At 38.8% G+C, this 25,922-nt stretch overlaps 1 protein-coding gene across 3 annotated transcripts in view; it reads left to right on the top strand.

Moving 5' to 3' along the window:
* CAV1 (caveolin 1) overlaps window positions 1-15,784 on the top strand; it is a 36,591-nt gene extending 20,807 nt beyond the window's left edge. For all 3 annotated transcript variants that reach the window (XM_055420823.2, XM_055420824.2, XM_055420825.2), the window contains exon 3: window positions 13,587-15,784. In XM_055420823.2, coding sequence (XP_055276798.1) covers window positions 13,587-13,928 — 342 coding nt within the window. In that variant the 3' untranslated portion in view covers window positions 13,929-15,784. The remainder of the gene's footprint in view (window positions 1-13,586) is intronic.
* Window positions 15,785-25,922: the final 10,138 nt, after the last annotated feature.

The following is a 25,922-nucleotide window of genomic DNA, read 5'->3' as shown; positions in this document are numbered from 1 at the left end:
CTGTAAACCAAAAGTGCCTGAAATAAATATGCAAGCATTCTAGGCTATAAATGTTTCTAAAGTTTAGGTTACAGCCTCATCAAATCATATTCTGATTTTCTAGAGCAGCAGATTACAACCAGGGATAATTTTTTGCTCCCCTCACAGGGAACATTTGGCAATGTCTGGAGACATTTTTAGTTGTAACAATTTAGGAGGTGCTACTGGCGTCTGGTGATTAGAAGACAGGAATGTTGAGAATCACACTACAGTGCCCGGGACAGCCCCCCAACCCTCACCCTAACAACAAAGAACTAGCTGACCCAAAATGCCAACAGTGCCCAGATGAAGAAACCCTGTAAGAGAGATTGGAAGTTGTGTCTTGGGAACCACATAATGGGCTGTGATTATCCTTGCTTAAGCTTTACAAGGACCCTAGTGTAAATCCTTTTCCTCACTAGCCAAGCAATGTTCAAACCTGCAGAGATTTGTTTCATTCATTTTCTATTTGTTTAATAAACAGACTGGAAGCACTGGAGGGAAAAATATTCCAGCAGTGAAGTAAGATGAAAGCTATTAGTAACCCTAGTTTGACTTAAGTGAATAGTAGGAAACAACATCTGCCATCAGGAAGTGAGTTGTAGAAACTGAAAAAAATAATGTTAAAGAGTGTTTAAAAGCTCTGGTTCAAACAAATGTCTATGTGAACCAATGGGTAGCTTGAAAACAGTGAAGACATTTCCGTTTCTTATGTCTTTGATAGAATGGAAAGAGCTTTTATTTTCTTTAGCATGGTAATCATTCATATTTATCCTATGACATGCCCTAAAGCTTAAAGAGTAACAAACTCCCAAGGGTAAACACATAACTTTGTGAGCAAGTGAGATCTCTGGATGAATCCTTATCATTGTATGCTCGGATAAAACAAGATTTCCATGCATTAAACAGTACAAGTCTTTCTATCTGGGAAGTAAGCTTCCACCATTTTGAAGGGCTCTAGCTACTTCTCAAGGATAACAAACATGAGTTCCCCCAAGGTGTGACTCCTTCCCCGTTCAAGTTCAGCACTCGTCTCAGTGCTCCTATCACCAGCCCTTGCTTGGCTTATTTTTACACTGTTTGCTGTTTCATGTCATTTATTTGGTAATACTTGACATCGACAAGTGCCACCAAATAAATCAATACCAGAAGCCTGAAATTTTAAAAAAAGGAATCAAAACACATGCAGCCTGCTTTGTACCAAGCCATCTGAAACTAGGTACATTTTGTAATAATGGAAATGTGAGGCCATGTGAATGGGAGAGATGGTTCCAGATTCCTGAAAAAGGCTCATGGTCTGCTGGTCTCAGGTGCACCAAATGCAGTTTTAGGTTCCTGCCTGGGATCCCCAGAAGAAAGAGCACTCAGCTTACTCAAGGAGGTATAAAAATGCTATGGAACCCCCAAATCGTCTCATCATCAAGGACAGTTTTTAACAATTTCAGAAGGATGTATATTCATTTCAAAGGAATGCCTTAAAAAGTATCACAAACTAGGGGCTTAAAGCAATAGAAATTTACTGTCTCATGGTTCTGGAGGCAAGATGTCAAAATCAACATGTCAGCAAGACATTGTGCCCTTTGAAACCTGCAGGGTAATCCATCCTTGTCTCTCCCTAACTTCTCCTGGTTTTCTGGCCATCTTTGGCGTTCCTTGGCGTTCAGCTACATAACTTCAATCAATAACATGGCCTTCTTGTGTCTTCACATTACACCATCTTCTTAGAAGGATGCCTGTCATCTCAGATGGGGAGCCCACTCTACATCAGTGTGACCTCATCCTAATTACATCTACAAGATCCTGTCTCCAAATAAGGTCACATTCCAAGGTACTGGGGGTTCAGACTTCAATATATTTTTTGACAGGGAACACAATTCAAGGCACAACAGGATGTAAACTATGAATGTATATTTTTGTTATCAAAACAGGGAAATTTAACTTTAATACAAACCCAAGGATCATTTATACTCCCTCCTACAAAGAGCAAAAGATGGAGACACCTGGTGGCTCCCTTCAGGCTAAAGGTGAAAAGAAAGGAAGAATAAGGCAAAAAGGAATTAATCTAAAGCAGAGTCATGTCTACTTGGTGTTGCTGCCACTTTCAGACATATCCACGAACTCAGTCAGCTGGAGCATCTTCTCCCCCAGGGCACGTATGCTTCAAGTTTATAATAAACTCCAGAAGGCTAACGCACATGCAAGAGACGAACTAATTCTTATTTGCTCAATGGCAGAATGCAGAATAAGCACCCACCTGCACAAAATGATTTCGGGAATGCCAAGAGGGTCTCTCGTTCCAAAAGAGCTCCTCCATCCTCCCAACACTGTTACTGAAATCCCTGACACTTCCCCACTTCTGGTTTGGGTGCCTGGGCCAGAGGCTCCCGATGTAGTATTGACCACTGCCCTTGACACTGTTCCAAATATTTTGCCTAAGTTATTTAATACCCAGGATAATCCTATGAAGTAGATACGATTATACCTAGAATTTACAGGTAAGAAACTACGGCACAGGGACATTTAATAATCTTAGCAAAGCTGAGATCCAAAGTGGCCCCCAAGCTATCAACCATGTTACCATATTGCCTTTCAACAGTAGGGAGAAACACAGTAGCTAACTTACTATCATGCCCTTTAGATCGGAGTGTTAGGATATTTAATCCTCTCAGTAGAGAATTAAGACAGCAAACAGTTTTTTGTTTTTCAAAGTGTCTTCCCTCTACCACTTGTATCAAAATGAGAGGAGGTACACACACCTGGACTCTACCCTCAGATACAGCTGATTCAGAATCTCAGTGCCCAGAAATCTGCATTTTGACAAACAAATGAGTGGATTAATGTTTGAGAACCACTTGCCCTATAGGAATGGAATAGGGAAAAGTCCAATGTTAAAGCTAATTAGAAAAAGCCACAGAGAAGTGACAAGGCAATGCGGACCCCATAATCAATGGTCAAATGACTCAGGGGGTCCTGAGCAGAGAAGAACTTGGTTGCTGGAGAGTGAAAGTAATGCTGAACATGGAGGTCTGATAGCAGAAGTAGGCCAGCCACAGCCTCTGAGTTGGATACACATGCCCTGTCCTGTTAGAAATGGTTATTTGCTGAGTCAGGACAGCATTTTCTGTTCATTTGGATGAAAACCATGGTTGCAGGCAAGGGAGAGCAACCAGGGCACATTGATTCAGAAATTCTTACTCTGACTCTCTTTGAATGAGCAGGGTTTCATAAACAGAATGAGTACTGGTGTGAGATTAAAGCGAGTGATGTGATGGAGGATCCAAGAGACTTAAGTCCTGTGTTTGGTTCAGTCACTGATTGTAGCCTCCCTGAGGCTCAGGCTCTTGATCTGTAAAATGGGGGAAATAACACCTGCTTTACACACACACACATATACACACATGAGGAAAGGTGGAGCGCGCACACACACACACACACACACGAGGAAAGGTGGAGGCTAAAGACACCAAAGGACAAATTCACTCTTCTCACCCTATCTCATCTGCACTGGTGTGCTCTACCAATTCTCTGAAGAGCTGGGCTGCTGCTTCTGCCTCTACCGCTGCTTATCCTCCTCAGCATACCCCAGTGCACACCCCTTGCTTTCGGGCGAGATCGGTACAATTATATTTATTCAGATCATTGCAGCAAAACTCAACCACACAACAACATAATCAGCATTTTCTAAATCATTGTTCCTTAAATCTGAAAACTTCTGAGTCCAAATTGCCTCCTCCTCTGTAGGCTTTCCATTCCTTTCAAGTAACTTGCCCTCCACTTCATTTTGATCAGATCATGGTATTACGGAGCTATGGTAAAAAAGAATATAATTTTGAATAAAATAGGATACAAAAAAAATCGATAAATAAAAGTGTCCTTGTGAAATCAGGACTAGAATTCATAGTAGATAATATGATGGTTAATGTATGCCTACATCCTTTCAATGGCTATTTATAGCACCTTTAAAATATATATATTGATGGAATATTTGCTAATTAATGTATGCATAATACAATTAGGGATTGTGGAGGATACCAAGATGGGTGCAGTGGACACCAACTTGCCCTAGATCCTGGTTTGCTCACTCATTCAATTAGTTAAGTGACCTTTTCTTGTCAAGGAAATAAAAGACTATTTTCTATTCTTATTATGAAAATAACCTAGAACTTCACAAGTTTGTGAAGAGAAGCAGATGAGTGAAATAGGACACTAAATGTGTATAATATCTATTCTGAGGTCTCTGTAATGTCTGAGAAGCAATCCAGAGGGACAGACTCAAGGGTTCCAGCTAGAGGCCCAGGTCAAGGACTGCAGGTCCCCTTTGCACCCTTCCCTGTACACCCAGCCCTCTCCTGTCACTCACAGAAGTATGCAAACACCCACCTTTCTGTTCTCCAGTTTGAAATCTGATTACTAATGCAGCCCTCTCCCTTTAGGTCCAAAGGCAGCCCAGTGCTCTCCCACAGGGTGAAGTTGCCTAGCACCTGTTACCCCAAGGCAATCCAAGAACACTTCAATGTTCCCACCCTTGGTTTAAATTCTTCCTAGTTTTCTGTGTAGATTCTCTGGAAGTCCAAACAATCACAAGCATTAAGGATACAATACAGGCCTCCTCTTTTCAGTACAGGCTACAAGAACACTGCAGCTTTTACTGCCCCTTTTTCCCCTCAATGATGCCAGTTCAGTTCAGTAAACAAATGGATATTTGCCCTTGCCCCTGAGAAAACACATAGGCATTAGGGCAGAGTTCCTGTGTTCTGGTAACATTTAATTGTGCTAGTTCTCAACCCTCTCTACACCCACACACTCATGGACCACATTTATTCCACTGACTTCAAAGGCCATTCAAAATGTTGGAAATATGTGTGAGAACACTGAGGGGAGTTTGAAATTAGTTTCAACCCTCATTCTGTATGTGTGGGTTTTGTTCATGTAGTAGGTAGGATTTTAGAAGTACGTATTTGATTTTTAAAACATTCATTTGTTTATACTGGGTTTAAAAATCATAAAAAATAAATCAGGCTTTCTATTGCCAGTTTTTGTGTTTTTCATAATAAATAATAGTCATTCATCCTTGCCCAATAAATATTTATAGGTTTATATTAGGGAAAGCTTTTCAAGAGAATTTCCATTCATTCTTTATCCACCAACTTCCATATGCCAGCCAGCACAGGAGGAGTTTCAGGAAAGAAGCAGGAAGCAGACTAGGGCTTCCAGGCACAGAGGGAAGAGTATTGACAACAGAAAGAAGCTGTCATTAAATCCATACGGATGTTGCCATTCACTAGTTCACTTTTTTGTATAAGATTCACCAGGCCCACCCCAGAGTGTGATCTAAGTCTGAAAGGAGCCCAATAATCTGCTTTTTAACAGGTATCCTTCCTTCCTCCCATTAACCTTTGCCACACTACCCCTGTGCTGGTGCATTCAACACATTGTATTCAAAAGTCCAGATTCAGTGGCATGTCTTCAAGGTGGAGCTGACTCAGTCTTTGGTGCATATCTGGGTAGAAATCCAAGCACATTAGCAATGTGAGCTGATAGCACTATCAACTGTGTACAATTTTTCTAATATTCCATTTAATATGAATTGTTGAAAGTTTAAAATGCTGTATTTCCTTCTCATATATTTCTGGACTTTGCTCCAGGACCAAATTGCAGGATTTTTATATACATTCATTGTGCATATTTTTCTGTAAGCATGAAAATGGATTTATATAACAAAAAAAGAATAATATAATGAAAAATAAAACATGATCATCCAAATAAAGGTGGTTTATTTTAGAATTATATTAGTCATCTATGGCTGCATAACCAATGGCCTCAAAATTCAGTGGCTTAGTATAGCAAATATTTAAATCATCTAACAATGTGTCGGAAATCCAAATGTGACTTAGCTGAGTGGTTCTGTACAGGGCCTCTCACAGGCTTTAATCCACGTGGCAGGGCTGGAGTTCGTCTCAAGGCCCAACTGGGGAAAGACCCACTTCCAAGCTCACTCACATGGCCACTGGTAGGATTCAGTTCCTCCCAGGCTTCTGGTTTGAGGACTTAGTTCCTCCATGGCTACTGGCTATAGTTCTGCCTCAGTTAATTTCCTCACACACCTCTCCATAAGGCAGCTCACAGCTCGGCACCTGGCTTCCCACAGAGCAAGCGAGCAAGAGAGCAAGAAAGGAAGGAAGATGATACCATGGTCTTTTTAATCATGGAAGTGACTACCCCATCATTTTTGACACATTTTATTATTTAGAAGCAAATCAACAAATCCAGCCCACTCTAAAGTAGGGGAACGTTACACAAAGGCATAAATACCAAGAAGTAGAGGAGGAGGGATCATTGGAAGCCATCCTAAATGTTGTCTATCACAGAACACATGAATTTGCTTTTTTTATTGTCAATTTATCATCCTACTTATGGTTTGCTAAAACTAAATGTAAATGTAAAACAAACTTTTCTGATACACGTTAGGGAGTGTATTCTGGGGGTAGAGTATAGTAGTGCTAAAAAGATTCTGAAGTTACTAATCGAACTTAGGTTTCTAAATGAGGAGTTGTACACCTACTATGCTAACCAAAAGGAGAGAGTGTTAGTTACCATATCACTTCAGAATGCTTTCTGATAGAGGTAACTGAAAATCTGTATAGCTGTGGCTTAAAAATAAAAGCATGAGGAGAAGTCTAGAGGCAGATAGCTACTGAATTGTTTCAGTAGATTGGTAGAGCAAAAGCAGCATCTTCTTCTATTCTCTTGGTCTTTTAATTATATATGTCACCTCATGGTCAAAAGATGACTTCTCTACATTAAGGCAATACATCATTTTCTAAGTAGGAAGAAAAGGGCAAAGGGCCGTACCAAATGCCTCTGTTTCTTTTCATAAGAAAGATAAAGCTTTCCAGAAGTCTAGCCCAGCACATTCCCACTTAATCTCATTGGCTAGAACAGGGTCACATGTCTACTCTAAACTGACCACTTGACAAGGAGACTAAGATTACCATGGCAAGTCTAAACCATCTGTAACTTATCTCTAAGATAGAAGAATTATTTCCATGACCTGAACAAATGAAGCTTCACCGGCAGAAAAGTGGGACTGTGGGTGTCAGGCAGACAACACATATCTTCTATAAACATCTTGTTTGTTATTATTTATGTGTTCCATATATCCAGTATAATCACAGTTTCATAATTTTATCACAATTTTCACAAAAATCTAAAATGATATTTTCCCATGGAAACAGAATAGGCAAGCATCTTTGCTTATTAAATCCCAAATGTACTTAAAGTTTCCTTCTTGGAAATTCTTTATCCAGAAATAAAATGTCCAAATTTTGAGACAAAAACATGAGCCCATGTTTTTTAATCCTGTGTACATGGAAAATTCTTTTTTAATATTTCCATCACATACATTTAACAAAATGACTTACTGCACTAGCCAACAACTATTATTAAAACACAATGAGACAGATTGCTTTTCTTGACGTCCGCTGCTAGATTTTTGCTAACTTATGTTTTAAAAATTATAGCATCATAAGTCAATGTTGGACAAAAGTATTTAATGTCATTTATTAAAATCTAATAACATAAACTCTTGACTCCTTATAAAGCATCTATTAAGACATACAAATACTGAAGTTTATTTATGCCTTTGATTTTGAAGTCTGATTCTTGCCAGAAGGGCAACTTGTTCCATAGTTTACAGAACAGAAAAAGCTCATGGAGGAGCAGCTCAACCTTATCTGAAGCATCCCCATTCTAAGAAATTAAATGGCACCTGCATGTCTTGGCTTTTGTGTTTGTCCAAAAGGAAACCTCTAATTCTTGCTCTGCTCCAAATCTAGGTGAGCAAATACAGTTCGCTCTGAGTAACACCTGTTCTGAGACTTCCTTTAGAGGGGTAAGAGGGTCACATCCCTGAGGAATGGGACTCCAGAGTGACAGCTTTGATGAGGGATAAATCAAACCAATGATGCCTATGAACAATGAGCACACTAGAAATAATCAGAAAAAGGCACCACTTTTCACTCAGTGATGTTCAAATTCACATTCAAGCCTAGTTGCCTTTTCCACTGGCTATGGAATGTAGCATCCAGATGATGGAGGGTGTGAGGTGATTGCAGACAGTAGTGGAAAAGCCCAGGAAAGTTTCTAAGCCTGAATTCCAAGCCTGTGCCTACCATTAAGTGGAAAAGTATTCTTGATCTGGTCATCTGACAGCTTTGCCCATCAATTTCTCTCTCTCAAATGGATCTCCTTTTCTTTAAGAATCCTTTCAGCTTTGTATATCTATGAATCTGCTAAGGCAACTATGCTTGGATGGAATTGTGAACTTCCTTTAAATGGAATGACTGATTACTAACAGAATTTTGTTGGGTTAAATCGATTATGAATGTTTCAAAATGTATAATGAGGATATTTTTCAAAATATTCCCTCCAGTTTTCACCTTGTTTGCTTGCTTGCTTGCTAAGTCACTTCAGTTGTGTCTGACTCTGTGTGACCCCATAGACGGCAGCCCACCAGGCTCCCCCGTCCCTGGGATTCTCCAGGCAAGAACACTGGAGTGGGTTGCCATTTCCTTCTCCAATGCATGAAAGTGAAAAGTGAAAGTGAAGTCGCTCAGTCGTGTCCGACCCTCAGCGACCCCATGGACTGCAGCCTTCCTGGCTCCTCCGTTCATGGGATTTTCCAGGCAAGAGTACTGGAGTGGGGTGCCATTGCCTTCTCCGCCAGTTTTCACCTATTCACCCTAAATAGGTATACAGAAATGTCTATATTCATGTTGAGAAAAGGACATTTCTCCTAACCTCACACAGTGATATATTTCAAGTCTGTGTCTTAAAAGACAATGAGAGACTCACAGGAGACCTAGAGATAGGAATGGGGTAGGCAGAGAAGGGACATAATGAGAAAAATGTACATTCATAGGGAAATAGTGTGGAAGGCAGGGGTGGACCTAGGCCTGGGAATCAGGAAGTTAGAGTTCTAATTTCAGCTTTTCCACTGATTCACTTGGGACCTTGAGAAATCTGGTCCATTTAAATTGTGCCTCAGTTTCCTTATCTGCCAATTAGAGAGAGAGTTCTTGGCTAGGTGCCCAGGATTGTGAGAACATGATGTGCAGGGCCATGGAAATTCAGTCAGTACCAAAAAGGCAAAACATCCTTGTTACTAGATGTCCTAACTTAAAATAGAAACATTAACAAGAGTAATTTCTTTAATAATCAAAATGTGAATATTTTAGGAAGCAAATAGGTCTATTAGAAGAGCTTATAGTCCCAGGGATACAAAAGCAAAAGTAAGTTAGACTTGAAGAAGGACAAGTTCCAGTTTTGCCACTTATCATCTGTGTGACCTTGGGTAATTTCTTAACCTCCAACAGTAGCCTCATTATGTAAAATGAGAATAATGGCACGTACCTCAGAGGTTGTAGTAAAGATGATTACAGATGGAAGTTAGTTCTTTTGAAGCACTGATGAGGTTTGAATTTACAGCCACCATATACTTTGCAACTGATAGTTTCTCTTATTTCAATTGCCTATTAAAAAACGTAGTCACCCAGAACAAGTAATTTTTAATGCTGTTTATTGAGTATTTACTATATTGCAATGCTCTATCCCCATGCCAAGCACTTTGCATAAATTTTCTCATGTCCTCCTCACAGTATTACTATTACTGTTGCAGAAATGGAGGTAGAGAGAAACTAAAGATTATTTCTGGCTTCACTGTGTTTCTTTAACCTACCTTTTCTCTCTTCAACTGCATCTAATTGACTTTACTTTTATTTTAAGCCACGTTACATTCTTAAGACTAAAGCAGCAACTAACTAAGGAATATATTTATACAACATGTTATTTTTGTCATGTTGCTTTCCACCCCTGGAGACTTGCTCTAAATTCACTTGGATATTTGAAGATAAATCATACTCACTGCAGTTTTGGAAAGCATTAAAAAAGTAGTCACTCAAATTTTCTAAGCAACTTAAAACAAAACTTAAGAATTTCCAAAATGTTCACTGAAAAAAGCATTTATATTTATGTTTAGAAAAATTGAATTATCAGTAAGAAATCTTACATATATGACACATGTTTATAGATCTTCGCTAAGGACCAATCGTGTATATATGTGTATGACCTCATCCTAACAGTGTTCTCAGAGACCAGATTGTGGGAATTTTTACAGTTACCAGAGGGTTAAACTCAATAATCTCTCCTTTTTTTTTTTTGTCAATGTGCCTTTTAATTATGAAATACTAATTGCCTTAGAGAAAATTTGAAAAATATTTTTTAACAACGTGGTATTAAAAGAAAGAATCAATATCTTTCAAACCAGATTGGAAATTCAAATCTACCTCTTATTTTCCTGGACAGTTTATTAAACTTCACATTTTTCTATCAAATGGCAATAATAAATTACAGAGTTGCTGTGAGTTAAATGAGAACCGCTTTTGATCATGATAGCCAGTCAACAAATGTTAGTAACTATCCATTCCCTTGGAAAAGAATCTGTAGGCAAACATGCTTAAATTCTGTTCTGTAAAGAGACAGGAATCCTTGGTTCCTGTAAAGTCCTCAACAGCCTCCTTTGGCAATAGACTCTCTATTTTCTATAAAAGTGATGGCCTTCTATTAAGTACCCGCTTCAGAGCATTCATGGACACCATTGCCCAACCTTTGATTCAGATTAAGAATACCTTGCTCTAGTGCATTCATTTTGACTTCACCAAATCCTCTTACAAAATAGGGTCATCTTTAAAAAATAAAATTCTTTGGGGATGTTTCGAAGGAAAAGCACAGACCTTTATTTTTAACAGCTTTAGGAAAATTCAGTATCAGAGCAAAACCCTATAGTAAACAGGTATCTGCACAGAAACTTCATTAAAAGATTGATCTGACTTGCCACACATTTAGAACAATCGTTTAAAACACACAAATGTTTACTTCTGAGTCTGGATCTAAACAGAGAAAGAAAACTTTAGAACAACAATAAATTTATTTAACTTCCTTTAGATAATTATGGACATACCTTTTTTATGTAGTACATATTCTTAGGACACTGGACAACAGATCAAGAAAGAGAATGTTTTAGAAAATAAACCTTAACTATTGGTAAGCATCATGTATTTTTTCCAAAAGAAGTTTATTGTGTTTAACCACAAGTGACTCCTTGGCACTGAGAGGCTCCATGGAGTCACATAAGTCCTCATTCCTTAATCCTGAGCTTGCCTGGATTGCTGCTGGCAGTCATCAACTTGTTTATATTTCAAACCACATTAGATTCCTTCATATAGCTGCCACCACTCCGCAGTTAAACTGGCTCTGTCCTACACTTCTGGTGGTAATTTTTTTTATCCCATGCTTTAGTTTAGTCTATATAATCCTTCCAGATGGATAAAACCTCCTGAAAAGTAATTCTGTGGGAAAGAATGCTATTGGGAAAGGGGCCAGGCTTGCATCCTGTCTCCACCTTTGCTCTGTGCTTGACTTTAGCAAGCCACCGTTATGTCTCTCAATCTATGTATCTTCCTTTGTAAAATGACAACCTACCTTCCCAGATTGGTTTGAAACCCTAGATCACATGGAGATAATACATGTAGAAGCACTTAGTAACAGTTAACTGCTACATGACTACAGACTAATTTGATTATTTCCTAGTGGCCACCAAAAGGGACTAGTACAGGGGTTGCTTCTGCTGCTAAGTTGCTTCAGTGGTGTCCGACTCTTTGCAACCCTATGGACCATTGCCTGCCAGGCTCCTGTGTCTATGAAATTCTCCAGGCAAGAATACTGGAGTGGGTTGCCATGATTTCCTTCAGTGGATCTTCCCGACCCAGGGATTGAACCCACATCTCTTATGTCTTTCTATACTGGCAGATGGTTCTTTACCACTGGCACCACCTGGGAAGCGCCTAGAGAGAACAGAGGTGACATTAACAGCAAGAAGAAAATTAGGAAGGCAGTTAAGAAAATGTTAAGAGAGAACTTAGTTTTTGAATTGAAGAAACAGTAAAGTTTTGAATAAAGACAAATTCAACCTGTCCTGGGCCTCACAGGTGATGCTAGTGGTAAAGAATCTGCCTACCAATGCAGGAGATATAAGAGACATAGATTCGATCCCTGGGTCAGGAAAATCCCCTGGAAGAGGCCATGGCTTTAATTCTTAAAGCTCAAGATGAAGCAGCAATCCAGACAAGCTCCAGTACCCTTGCCTGGAGAATCCCATGGACAGAAGAGCCTGGCGGGCTATGATCCATAGGGTTGCAAAGAGTCGGACTCACCTGAAGCAACTTGGAATGCATGCACAACTCTCTCTAGCAGGCAAACCTGAAGCTCAAAGTTCTTCTAGGCTTTTCTTTCTCCTTATCCTTGAAGTAACCAAGTCCTGGGGACTCTTCCTTTAACATTCCTGAAATTCATTCTTTTATTTTCTTTTTTCATGGTCACTATTCCGGTTTGGGCCCTGCCATCTCAAACTTGGGATACTGCAAGAATCTTTCTGCCTTGAGTCTCTTTTCCTTTCCCCCTAGCCTAGACACTGCTATCAAATTCATGTTGGTAAATGATTGAATTGGGTTGTGGCTGCATTCCTCTGCTCCATCATCTTCAACAGACACCGCCTCCCCCACTCCCCAACCCCCCCATCACCACTGTATACAAAGTAAAACTGAGTCTGGTCTCAACCTTTCTTTTCAGCCATGGCCACACAGGACTGTCTGCCTGTGACACTCACTGCATCATCCTTCCTTGTCCTGGGGACTTGCTCACAGCGTTTTCCAGATCCCTTCTTCCTTCCTTTCTAAGCCATACCCCATTTTCCAATCCCTGCTCAAATCCCATCACACCATGAAGATTTCTTGAATCCTCAGAGCCCACAATGATCTAATTTCCTGAAGATAGTCTACCAGCTGAGTGTTGGAGAGTTGATAATGAGTTATGAACTGATTCCCAGGTGGGGCTAGTGGTAAAGACCCCATCTGCCAATGCAGAAGATGTAAGATGTAGGTTCGATCCCTGGGTCAGGAAGATCCCCTGGAGGAGGTCATGGCAACCCACTCATTCTCTTGCCTGGAGAAACCCATGGACAGAGGAGCCTGGTGGGCTACAGCCCATAGTGTCGCAAAGAGTTGGATGCGACTGAAGTGACTTAGCACATACGAACTAACTACTTCTTAACATTGTTTGTGTAGTTGTCTTGGAATGCAGTTAAATTAGGTCATGTTATTTACATTTTACTGAATGCCTAGTATACTTATCCATGTTGCTGGGCTTTACTTGAAGGCAAGAATTTTATCATATCCCTTTAGTTTTCCCTAGATCTGCAGTTCTCAACCTTTCACATAGCAAAGAAACACCCAGAGAACATGTTAGAAATCCACCTTGACACTACCCCTAGAGGTTTGGGTGGAGCCCAAATCTGCATTTCCCACAAATTCCAAGTGAGGCTGATGCTGTTGGGTGCCTTTAAGCATTTTACACAGAACCTGTACATAAAAGCTAATATGTATTTATGTATACTCAGAAATGGGTTTTTTCTTTTTTCTTCTATTTCAAGGTCATGTTCTGTCACTTCTTTTCAGATTGATTTTGAAGATGTGATTGCAGAACCAGAAGGAACACACAGTTTCGACGGCATCTGGAAGGCCAGCTTCACCACCTTCACTGTGACAAAGTACTGGTTTTACCGTTTGCTGTCTGCCCTCTTTGGCATCCCAATGGCACTCATCTGGGGCATTTACTTTGCCATTCTCTCTTTCCTGCACATCTGGGCAGTTGTGCCATGCATTAAGAGTTTCCTGATTGAGATTCAGTGCATCAGCCGTGTCTATTCCATCTACGTCCACACCTTCTGTGACCCGCTATTTGAGGCTATTGGGAAAATATTCAGCAATATCCGCATCAACATGCAGAAAGAAATATAAATGACGTTTCAAGGATAGAAGTATATATGATTCTTTTTTCCCTTTTAATTTTCTCAGTGCCAATTTCAAGTTGCTAGTACAGCCACAACATATGAATGAATTTCCTGGTTCAGAACAAAGATATCACACTCTCAGTTTTTATAACTATTATTTTTCTCCTCTGAGCTATTTCATCTATGTTGGGGGTTGTCTGAACTTTTAAAACCCATTTAAAATATTTTTCTTTCATTTGGATCATTGTTCTATTGGCTGAGATATGAACCTATTGTTGAAAGATAACTTGAGAGAAATACGAAGAACTGAGGAGGAAAAAAAGAACTAACAACCTCAACTGCCTGTTCTAAAATGTCGATCATTTTATGGTAAGGGAAGTATTCAAGTATTCCAGGCTATTGTCGCTGAGTGTACAGATATGTGGGCAGTTTTAAGCAAACTCTTCCCTCCTAAGTGTTTAGTGAATTGCTGCCATTCACTGTAATGATTCAGTGGGATCTAGTGATCTTCATCAAGTTAGAAAACATAATCTGCACATGATCTATTGCCTTACTTTCTTGAAATTTTAACCTGTGATAGATACTTGTGTGCCTGGATATTTGTTATATAGATGATGACACCTAAGTGCCTTCCTGTTCTTCAGGTTTTCCTTTTAAAATAGGGTCCACCTCATCAACTTTCATTAGGTCAGCAGCCTTCCTGAAGACCAAAATTAGAAAAATCCATTACCTAGTTCTTCACACTTATTTCTGACTCTAAGATATGGGATCAGATGAAGTTCATGTTTGTACTTGATCACACAACATCTTTATCCATATTGAATATGGTCCACATCAGCCCCATTAAATGAATTAAGGTGAATAAATGGGGCCAAGCCCTCTGGGCTGGCAGAAGTGGAAGCCAACTTTCCCTGCCTCTCACTAGCTGAATGAGGTCAGCATGTCTATTCAGCTTCGTTTATTTTCAAGAATAATCACGCTTTCCTGACTCCAAACTAATCCATCACCGGGGTGGTTTAGTGGTTGAACATTGTGTTCCCTTTTCAGCTGATCAGTGGGCCTCCGGGGAAGGGCTCATAAAATGGAGGCCATTGTGTGAGACTGTCAGAGTTGTTGCAAATGTGACCCCTTCAAATTAAAGCACTTGCAACTGTCTGTTATGCTGTGACACATGGCCCCTCCCCCTGCCACGAGCTTTGGACTTAAGCCAAGCATCACTTTGCTCAGAGAGAAGATGGGGGAGGAGGCAGTAATAAAAGATGGAGGTAATTTTGCTGGAATAAATTCAAATTCTTCTGAAGTCAAACTGAGGAATTTTACCTGTAAACCTGAGTCATACAGAAAGCTGCCTGGTACATCCAAAAGCTTTTTATTCCTCCCGCTCATAGTAAGATTCTTCCCTGGGGGGCTTTATTTTTAACCTTCAGTTTGCTTTTATTTCCATACACCTGTTGGAATTCTGCTTGGTTTCTTTTTTTGCCTCTCTCAGTTTCCCTGGCACTTTAATCGCCAACCTGTTACCTATTTAGGTTTTCTGCATTAAAACAGACACTGGCATGGACATAGTTTTACTTTTAAACTGTGTACATAACTGAAAATGTACTATACTGAATAATTTTTAAGTGCAAAGATTTTTTTATCTTTATATGAGGAAAATCACTTGGGAAATTGTTTTATGATTCAATCTGTAAACTGTGTATCCCAAGACATGTCTGTTCTATATAGATGCTTAGTCCCTTGTGCAAATCAAGTGCTGGTCCAAAAGACTGCTGAAATTTTTATATGCTTACTGATATTTTACACTTTTTTTTATCCTGCATGTCCTGTAATAAGTCTACACAATAAAAATGTTTAACAGTTAAATAGTCAGATTTATTATTTTTCCCCAAAACAGGCCTGCATGTGTTGATTTCTGTAGTGTGGTGTATGTGTGTGTATGTGTGTGTGTAAACTGCATGTATTTAGAGTCTGTACATATTTGTAGTATGTTTTTGGGGGTGGTGGTCTTCCACTTTTCAACTATTAAAAAGTCATGTAGTTGGGATCTTCTAAGGTCATCACCATTCATGAGTTACTTCAGATAAAAGTTATAATTAATAAATATTTGTTTAGCAGTTTAGTCAATATTTTGTTACTTGTCACCTAATTTGAGCCACTAACAACTTTATGTGATTGATAACTTTCTCCATTGGTATTTGACACATTCAGGGAGGCAGTTATGCTTTGACTCTTTGCCATTTCTTAACTGGAATTTTTTAAGATGTACATTTCCAAAGTAATTTATTTTGGCCTTGGCTAAGTTTACATTAAGATATTCTGTATTAGTCAGGGTTCTCCAGAGAAGCCAATAGGATATATATATATGAAATATATGATGTGAATATATAAGGAAAGTACATAGAGAGAGAGGAGTAAGAAATTTGTCCACACAAGTTAAGGAGGCTAAAAAGTCTCAAGGTCTGCAGGCGAGTCAACAAGCTACAGGAAAACTGATGGGATAGTTCCAGTCCAAAAGCTGGCAGGTTGAAACCCAAGAAAAGCCTATGTTTCAGTTTAGTTCAAAGGCAGGACAAATCCAGTGTTCCAGTTCAAAGGAAGTCAGGCAGGAGCAATTCTGTCCTACTCAGAAAAAGATCAGCTTTTTGGTTCTGTTCGGTCCTTCAACTGATTGGCTGAGGCCCACCCATGTTAGAGAGGGCAATCTGCTTTACTCAGTCTACTAATTTAAATGTTAATCCCATGCAAGAATATCCTCATGAAAACACCCAGAATAAAGTTTGACCAAATATCTGAACACACCAGTCAAGTTGACACATAAAATTAACCATCCGTTCCGTCGCTCAGTCGTGTCCGACTCTTTGCGACCCCCTGGACTGTAGCCTACCAGGCTTCTCTGTCCATGGGGTTCTCCAGGCAAGAATACTGGAGTGGGTTACCATTTCCTTCTCCAGGGGATCTTCCCACCCAGGGATCGAACCCGGGTCTCCCGCATTGGAGGCAGATGCTTTAACCTCTGAGCCACGAGGGAAGCCCACAACTTCTAAATAAAATTTTGCAAAGGAATCTTCTAACTTCTTTGCCCTGAAACTCCTTTCATGTGGTTTACAGAGTACCTCTTGCTTGGCTCTCAAGCATACACTGAGGCTCTTTATTTAGTAATGCAGCCTGATATTTGTGTTTATCCAGCAAATCCATTTCTAGTATGCAGTGTGAAGACCTGCTTTTAACCATGGCAGGATGTCATGTCTTGGCCAAAGTTATGCCACAAATTCAAGCAAAATCAATGAAGTGACTTTAAAGAAAAGCTTTTGCACAACAAAGGAACCACTGACAAAATAAAAAGACAGCCAACTGAAGGGAAGAAAATATTTGCAAATGATATGACTGATAAGAAGTTAATATTCAAAATATACATCTCAACATCAAAAAATAACTCAGTTGAAAAATACATAGAAGATTTGAATAAACATTTTTCCAAAGAGTAAATGCAGATGGCCAACAGACATATGAAGATGCGCAACATCATTAATCATTAGGGAAATGCAAATCAAAACCATAATGAGATATCACCTCCTATCTGTCAGAATGGCTATTATCAAAATGTACACAAACAACAAATGTTGGAGAAGATATGGAGAAAAGGGAACCCACCTTTACTGTTGGTGGGAAATTGGTGCAACCACTGTGAAAAATAGTATGGAGTTTTCACAAAAAATTAAAAAGAGAACTACCATATGATCCAGCAATTCCACTATTGGGTAAACATCCAAGAAAAACAAAAACACTAGCTTGGAAAGATACACACATCCCAGTATTCATAGCAACATTATTTACAATTGCCAAGATGTGGAAGCAATCTAAATGTCCATCAACAGAAAAAAATGGATAAAGGAAAAAAGATGTATGTGTATATATATATATATATATATATATATATACACACGTACATATACATATACACAATGAGAGCCATACTGATATGTACACTTTGTTATATTTAAAACAGATAGCCAACAATTCCCTGTGTATCACAGTGAATTATGCTCAATATTCTTTAAAAATCTAAATGGGAAAAAGATTTGAAAAAGAACAGATACTGGTATATGTATAACTGGGTTTTTCTGGTGGCTCAGACAGTAAGGAATCTGCCTAGCATGCAAAAGACCCAAGTTTGACCCCTGGGTTGGGAAGATCCCCTGGAGAAGGGAATGGCTACCCACTCCAGTATTCATGCCTGGAGATTTCTATGGACAGGAGAGCCTGGCTGGTTACAGTCCATGGGGTCACAAAGAGTTGTACATGACTGAGTGACTAACACATACACACATGTGTATAACTGAATCACTTTGCTGTACACTTGAAACTAACAAAACATTGTTAATCAACTATACTCCCATATAAAATAAAATTTCTTTAAATAAATTAATTTTTTGCTGTGTCTGAAATAAAAAAGAGAATGAAATAATCCCATTTGCAGCAACATGGGTGGACCTAGAGAATATCATACTAAGTGAGCTTAGCTAGACAAAGACAAATATCATGTGATATCACTTATACATCATGAGCAATTTTTTCTTTAGGATGGGTTCCCTTTTATCATTAATTCATTGGATTCTGTCAGTTCCATCTTCACTGTTATCTTGCTTTTGAACTCTTGCTTCATTTTCACTGTGACTACCTCAGTGTAAGCAACCATTATTTAAATCCTGAACTATCCTAGCTAGATTTTCTGTTTTTACCCTTGCCCCCTAATCTAACTCATTTGGTCATTTTGTGATACAGAAACACAAACTGTCACACACACATACACAGCTTAAAAACCTCCAGTAGCTTATTGTATTCAGTATAAAATCTAAGACCCACAAAGTCTTACATGACCCAGACCCTAATTATATCTTCCATCTTAGCTCAAACCACCAGCTTCTCTTACTATCTGTGCTCTAGATACACTGATCTTCCATTTCCAAGGGCTTGTGAAGTCCCATCTGGTCACAGGATTTTGCACAGCTGTTCACTCTGACTGGAATGCTCGTACACCGTCCTCTCTACTTTGCTACCTGCTCATCCTTTAGGTCTCAGCCTCAACGTTACTGCTCAGAGTGGTCTTCCATATCTGAAGCAAGTCCTCCTGTTAGTCACTATCTTAGCCTCTTGCCTATTTTTCTTCACTGCATGTGCCATATTAAGAAATTATTTTGTCTGTTTACAATATTTTATCTTTGTCTTCCTTAGGATATAAACTCCATGAAGCAGAGATTTTTATAACAGACATTCAACTGGTATTTGTTAAATGAATGGATTGATGGGTGGATGGATAGAAAGGGTGGTCTATAGAAAGGGAGACTATGAAGGCTTGAAGTGCCAAGTTTCTGCTTTACCACTAATAGTGTCTTAAAGATGGTCTTCTAATCAATTCTGAAGTAAATTACAGCATTATCAAAACATACTTGCCACTTGTTTTCATTCCCCAACTTCATTTTTTTTTCTCCATGACTTTCCTCCATTGAAACTTCCTCTATTGTACCCATTTGAACACTTTGATATGTCCAAACATGAGTTTCCCAAATGAAAATTCTAATGAGGACTAACATGGATATTTGATATACATTTTTTTTCTTATTTGAATAATGGAAAACACATGTTGATACAGTTATTAAGAAAAAAGATGATTTGCCAGCAGCTGTTGACTTCATCAATTCCACTATGTGATGAGTCACTCAAACTTCCACAGAGCTAGAAAGTTACATGCAAGAAAGAGGATTTCTTATTGTGATCAGAGAGGAGTGGGAAGAGTTAGACATGGGGAAAGTGAACAAAATCAACAAAAATGAAGGATTTGATGCTATAGAAAGTTAAGTAATTAGGGGACATATGTATACCTATGACCAATTGATAATATTTGGCAGAAAACAGCAAAATTCTGTAAAGCAATTATCCTTCAATTAAAAAATAAATTTTAAAAAGGAAAATTAAGTAATTTATATGTCAAAGGGAAAACACTATAATCTACCCAGTACTTTAACAGAACAACTGAAAACATGTGGAAACTAGCATAAAGGGCAGGGAGAGCACTTAGAGCAGGAAGAAGGTGGTCATTTAAAAAGGCAACAGCGGCCTGTCTGAGCCACTCCATGAATGTGCAGCAAAGAAATCGACTCCTCTACTTCACTTGTATTATTATCATGCCAAATATTAACAAAATAATAACTGTCCCAGGTGTCAGTCAAAGTCCTTCTTGAGAGGATATTTCTTAAACTCTTAATCACATTATACAACCTCTTGGAAAAGGTAAGATTTAGTTACCTGTCAACTCTAAAATAAATTTCTATCAACTGCATAACACAAGTAAGCACTCTGTGAAATGCACAACACAATATTCACACTGATGGATATAATTTGGCTTGAGACTGACTGCATTTTCACTGTGATTTTGTCCTTTTGCTCGTTCCCTTTCCTTTATTGAGCGTATACCACACATGATGGAGAAAGAAATGGCAACCCACTCCAGTATTTTGTCTGGAAAACTCAATGGACAGAGGGGCCTGGTGGGCTGCAGTTCATGGGGTCACAAAGAGTCAGACATCACTGAGTGACTAAACCACCACCACACACAAAGCAGTATGCTAAGCATTTTACTAATCTTCCTAACAACATAAGATGGCTTATGTGACCATCTTTAGGTCAAATGGTTGCCACTGCTCTGTTTTTGAAATCAGAAAACAGAAGCTCAGGTGGATTAAATAGTTAAATGCTCAAGGTTACCCAAACACTTAAACACCCATAACTATTAGTTCCAAAGCTTTTATTTATAGAGAAACTAACTATGATCTTGGGAGAAAATGCTAAAGTGGAGCACCACTTGGCAGTATTAAAATAGCATTTTGTTTCCTCGAAGGTTAAAAAAAAAGACAGTAAATGGTTAAAAGTCATGCAGATAATACACTCCGGAATCCAAGTATCTGTTCACATAGTTATTCATTTTATTCCTTCAGCAGGAAGCAACACTTTGGTGTAGTAGGGAATAGAAAAATAAGTAAGACAAAGATGGGTAGGACAAAGGCCTTTGTCTTCAAGGAAGCTCAGTGAAACACCAAACGAAGTCAAATCTAAGATACAACAGAATTGATATTTTGCTATTTTTCTCCGAGAAAATAAGCTTTTTGTAAAATAAAAGTTGCTGACAATACATTTTATGGTTCAATACAATGGCCTTAAAACTATAGAACACAGAACTATAGAATCCAGAAGTACTGATAGCTTTCCTAAGAGAACAAGGTTGGGTTAGACGTAGAGACAAGAGGAACAGTATCAAATACTTTCTCTCAAACAAACAAGTTCCATTTTAATTTTTTTCTCATATTAGTTTTCAGCATAATATTTTGCTTGATTAAACAGTCCCATCACTGATAAAATTTGAAAACCTCTGCTTTGGTGACCAACTTAGATCTTACGAAAGACTGGTGCTTGCTTTTGTGATTATTACTCAAATATGTCCTAATAATATTCTTTGAAAATCCAGGCTCAACTGAGAAGACAAAACTCAGACATGATCTATCAAAACCATGAATAAATATATATTAGCCTTGTAAACTCTCACACTCCAGATCAACAGAAATGAATAATAATTTGAGAATTTGAGTGGGATGAGTAGGAAAAAACTGGGAGTGTCATTTATATTCCTGAGGAGGAAACAGATTTAATAGTGAGGTTATGACATTAGGACAGATATCTCAGAGGATGTCAAATATTGCTCAAGCAACTTATAAAAAACATCAGCCTTCAGTATATACGTTGGGTTAGAACAACTTCTTTAGTCCTTGTTTTCTCACCATCAACCTTAAACAATAATGAATGTGAATAAAAAGCCTACTGTAGCAGAGAAAACCTGGAACAAAAATGGGGAACTGTAACCAAATCCACAACCAAACAGCTATGAGATCTTGGATAAGTCACATAACTACAGTCTCTTAAACAGAAGTCATAATGTCTCCAATCTCATGAGATTGTGCTTCAAATAAAAATGTGAAAAATGACTAAAATAGAGCCACACCTCTTGGGAAATAGGTTTCAAATAGTTTCTCAATCCACCACTCAATTTCATTCTTTCCATTGCCTCTGGGTCACTTGATTTTCTTAACACATCCAAGCCATTCTCTTGCCTGTCTTCATGGACAATATTTCTTCTAGTGCTTACCAAATGGACTGAGTCAAAATGCCCCAAATATACCTGACATTTTATTTCAAGAACCTATCATTTTCCAACTTCCATTTCTTGTCTCTATATTCATATATCTGATTGGCTCAGACTAGATCATAGACAGGCTTCTCCTACATTAGTTGTCCATTCTGAACCTATCAGTGGTCTCTACAGCATCAGTGTCAGCTGGTTTGAAAAGTTATCCATTCAAGGTGTAATGGAAGGAAGGGGAAGCTAATTAGAAATAGGGATATGACCAGTAAACTAGCCAAATACCTCTTATAACCTAAATATCTGTAAAATTATAATCTTCCAAACTCTTCCACATCTGTGTCATCCATGTTCCCATGAGACAGGAAGGGAAGTAGTCTCATAGTCTCATTTTACATATGGGAAGAATAAAACACCAAGGACCAATGACTTACCTAGGGTCACTTAATGAGTGACTGATGGAACAGGAAATAAATCCAGATTTTCTGAGAGCTTAGACAGCCTGGTCTCTCTTTAACAATTAAGATCGCAAAGATTTCTAAATACAGCAAGGGCAACAAGTACGGTACCAATTGCATCAGTACCAACTGTACAGGCAGAAATACAAGCACAACTGGAAGAAACCACCCCAAGTCACTAAAGTAAGGGAAAAAATCATCTTGACATGGACTTGTGTCTCGACAGTGCTGTGTTTTCACTCTGGGGCAACTTCCTTCTGGAGAGGAATATCCATGCCAGTCAGAAAGAACCTAAGGGTTAAATCCTTGGCACTAACCCTAGAGGGCAATGGAGAACTTACCCCACCCCATCCAATAATTCAGCCCGTGAATAGATGTCTCTTTCATAAATCTCAGAAAACACAGTTAATATTCAGCCACTACCCTCAAATTAAATGAGGATTTATCTTACTCTAAAAGACATAACGATTTCATTATTTGTGCAAATTTAAACAACACATGATAAAAGGAGAAGAGACACAAAAGAGCAGCTCTCAGAAATTTCAATAAAAAATCACCACTGGCCACTCTCAGAACACTAGGACCATGTTAAACATAAATGCCTTCTGTACCTGACCCATAGTGGGAAGAGAAGATGGGAGGAAGGTTTTAAGCAGTTTTAAGCAGCAGAGTACAGAGAGAAGCGTCAACTGGCATGAGGTCTAATTGCCTGCCTTATGAATAATGTCGCCAGGCCAATTTGGGAGTTGTCACGGTTCCCACCCTATAGTCCAGGATTATTTGTAAAATAAAGCAAAGGGAACCCAGCGCTTTCAGAATGCCAATGCAAAATTATAGTAATTGCTTATTACATAATACAGTTATTAAAGTACTTTCTGTGTTGCTCAGAAAATAGGGCATGTACATGGATAGAAAAGTCAAAAGAAAATGGACATAATTGTTTTCCTCTTGTAACTTTCCCAGGCAGAGAAAGTTGCTCTGCCCTCAAGGCTTTCAGTCAGTTCAGTTCAGTTCAGTCGCTCAGTCATGTCCGATTCTTTGCAACCCCATGAATCACAGCACGCCAGGCCTCCCTGTCCATCACCAACTCCCGCAGTTCACTCAAACTCATGTCCATCAAGTCAGTGATGCCATCCTTAGGACATTTTATTCGTATCTCCACTGAACTATAAGCTACAATGGGGCAGAGGCCAATTTTTAGCCATCAGTATGGCCACAGAGCTCAGCATAAGGACTGATAATAAATATCTGCTAAACTGACCCTCTGTGATTGAACTTACCACAATGTACCCTGTTCAGCCATAGGCATACAGTAATAATAAATTTTTTAAATGGTGGGCCCCAGTCTGATCCCTTTACATCTCTGTCACTTTGGAGCAGTGCTATCCAATGAACTTTATTCGAGTAGAGAAATGCTTTATTTCCAGTATAAAAAATGGAAAGCACTAAAAGAAATGTTTTGCCTCTAAAAAGCTTTATTTGCACTATCCAATAGTAACCACTAGCCACATGTGGCTCCTGAGCATTTGAAATGTGGCTAGTGTTACTAGAAACTGAATTTTTAAATTGTAATAAATTAATTTAAGTCACCACTTGTGATTCACAGCTATTAGGTTGGACAGAGCAGCACTGGAGTCTAGTAAGATGCGTTGCACATAGTAGTTACTATTCAAATGTTCCTGAATGAATGAATGACATACCTATCCTTCCTAAGACCACATCCCTCCAAACAGCCGGCAGCTACAGAGTACTGGGAGCATTCAAATACTGAAACATTAGCTTGGCTCAGTTGGGATTTTTTTTTCTTTTGAATTTATTTTTTTATTGAAGGACAATTGCTTTACAGAATTTTGTTGTTTTCTGTCAAACCTCAACGTGAATCAGCCATAGGGATACATATATCCCCTCCCTTTTGAAGCTCCCTCCCATCTCCTACCCCATCCCAACCGTCTAGGTTGATACAAGCTCCTGTTTGAGTTTCCTGAGCCATACAGCAAATTCCCATTGGCTATCTATTTTACATATGGTAATGTAAGTTTCTATCTTACTGTTTCCATACAACTCATCCTCTCCTCCCCTCTCCCCAGGTCTATAAGTCTATTCTCTATGTCTGTTTCTCCATTGCTGACCTGTAATTAAATTCTTCAGCACCATTTTTCTAGATCCCATATATATGCGTTATAATACGATATTCATCTTCCTCTTTCTGACTCACTTCACTCTGTGTAATAGGTTCTAGGTTCATTCACCTCATCATAACTGACTCAAATGTGTTCCTTTTTATGGCTGAATGATATTCCAAATGTGTATATGTACCACAACTTCTTTATCCCTTCATCTGTCAATGGGCATCTAGGTTGCTTCCATGTTCTAGCTGTCATAAATAGTGCTGCAATGAACAATGGGATACATTGTGTCTTTTTCAATTTTGGTTTCCTCAGGGAATATGCCCTGGAGTGGGATTGCTGGGTCATATGGTGGCTTTTTCCTAGTTTTTAAAGGAATCTCCATACTGTCTTCCATAGTGGCTGTATCAATTTACATTCCCACCAACAGTGCAAAAGTGTTCCCTTTTCTCCACACCCTCTCCAGCATTTATTGTTTGTAGACTTTTTGATGATGGCCATTCTGACAGATGTGAGGTGATATCGCATTGTAGTTTTGATTTGCATCTCTAATAATGCGTGATGTTGAGCATCTTTTCATGTGTTTGTTAGCCATATCTTCTTTGGAGAAATGTCTGTTTAGGTCTTTTTCCCACTTTTTTGATTGGGTTGTTTGCTTTTCTGGCATTGAGTTGTATGTGTTGCTTGTATATTTTGGAAATTAATCCTTTGTCAGTTGTTTCATTTGCTATTATTTTCTCCCATTCGGAGTGTTGTCTTTTCACCTTGCTTAGCATTTCCTTTGCTGTGCAAAAGCTTTTAGTTTAATCAGGTCCCACTTGCTTACTTTTGTTTTTATTTCCATTACTCTAGGAGGTGGGTCATAGAGGATCTTGCTTTGATGTCATCGAGTGTTCTGCCTACGTTTTACTCTAAGAGTTTTATAGTTTCTTGTCTTACATTTAGGTCTTTAATGCATTTTGAGTTTATCTTTGTGTATGGTGTTAGGAATTGTTCTAATTTCATTCTTTCACATGGAGCTGTCCAGTTTTCCCAGCACCATTTATTGAAGAGGCTGTCTTTGCTCCATTGTACATTCTTGCCTCCTTTGTCAAAAGTAAAGTATCCACAGGTGCATGGGTTTATTTCTGGGCTTTCTATCTTATTTCATTGGTCTATATTTCTGTTTTTGTGCTAGTACCATACTGGCTTGATGACTGTAGCTTTGTAGTATAATCTGAAGTCAGAAA

The sequence above is a fragment of the Moschus berezovskii genome, chromosome 3 (assembly GCF_049115385.1).
Source record: "Moschus berezovskii isolate FMDL1 chromosome 3, NW_MosBer_1.0, whole genome shotgun sequence".
Classification (NCBI taxonomy): Eukaryota; Metazoa; Chordata; class Mammalia; order Artiodactyla; family Moschidae; genus Moschus; species Moschus berezovskii.
The sequence above is the reverse complement of the archived record's forward strand: the minus strand, read 5'-3'. Positions and strand labels throughout refer to the sequence as shown.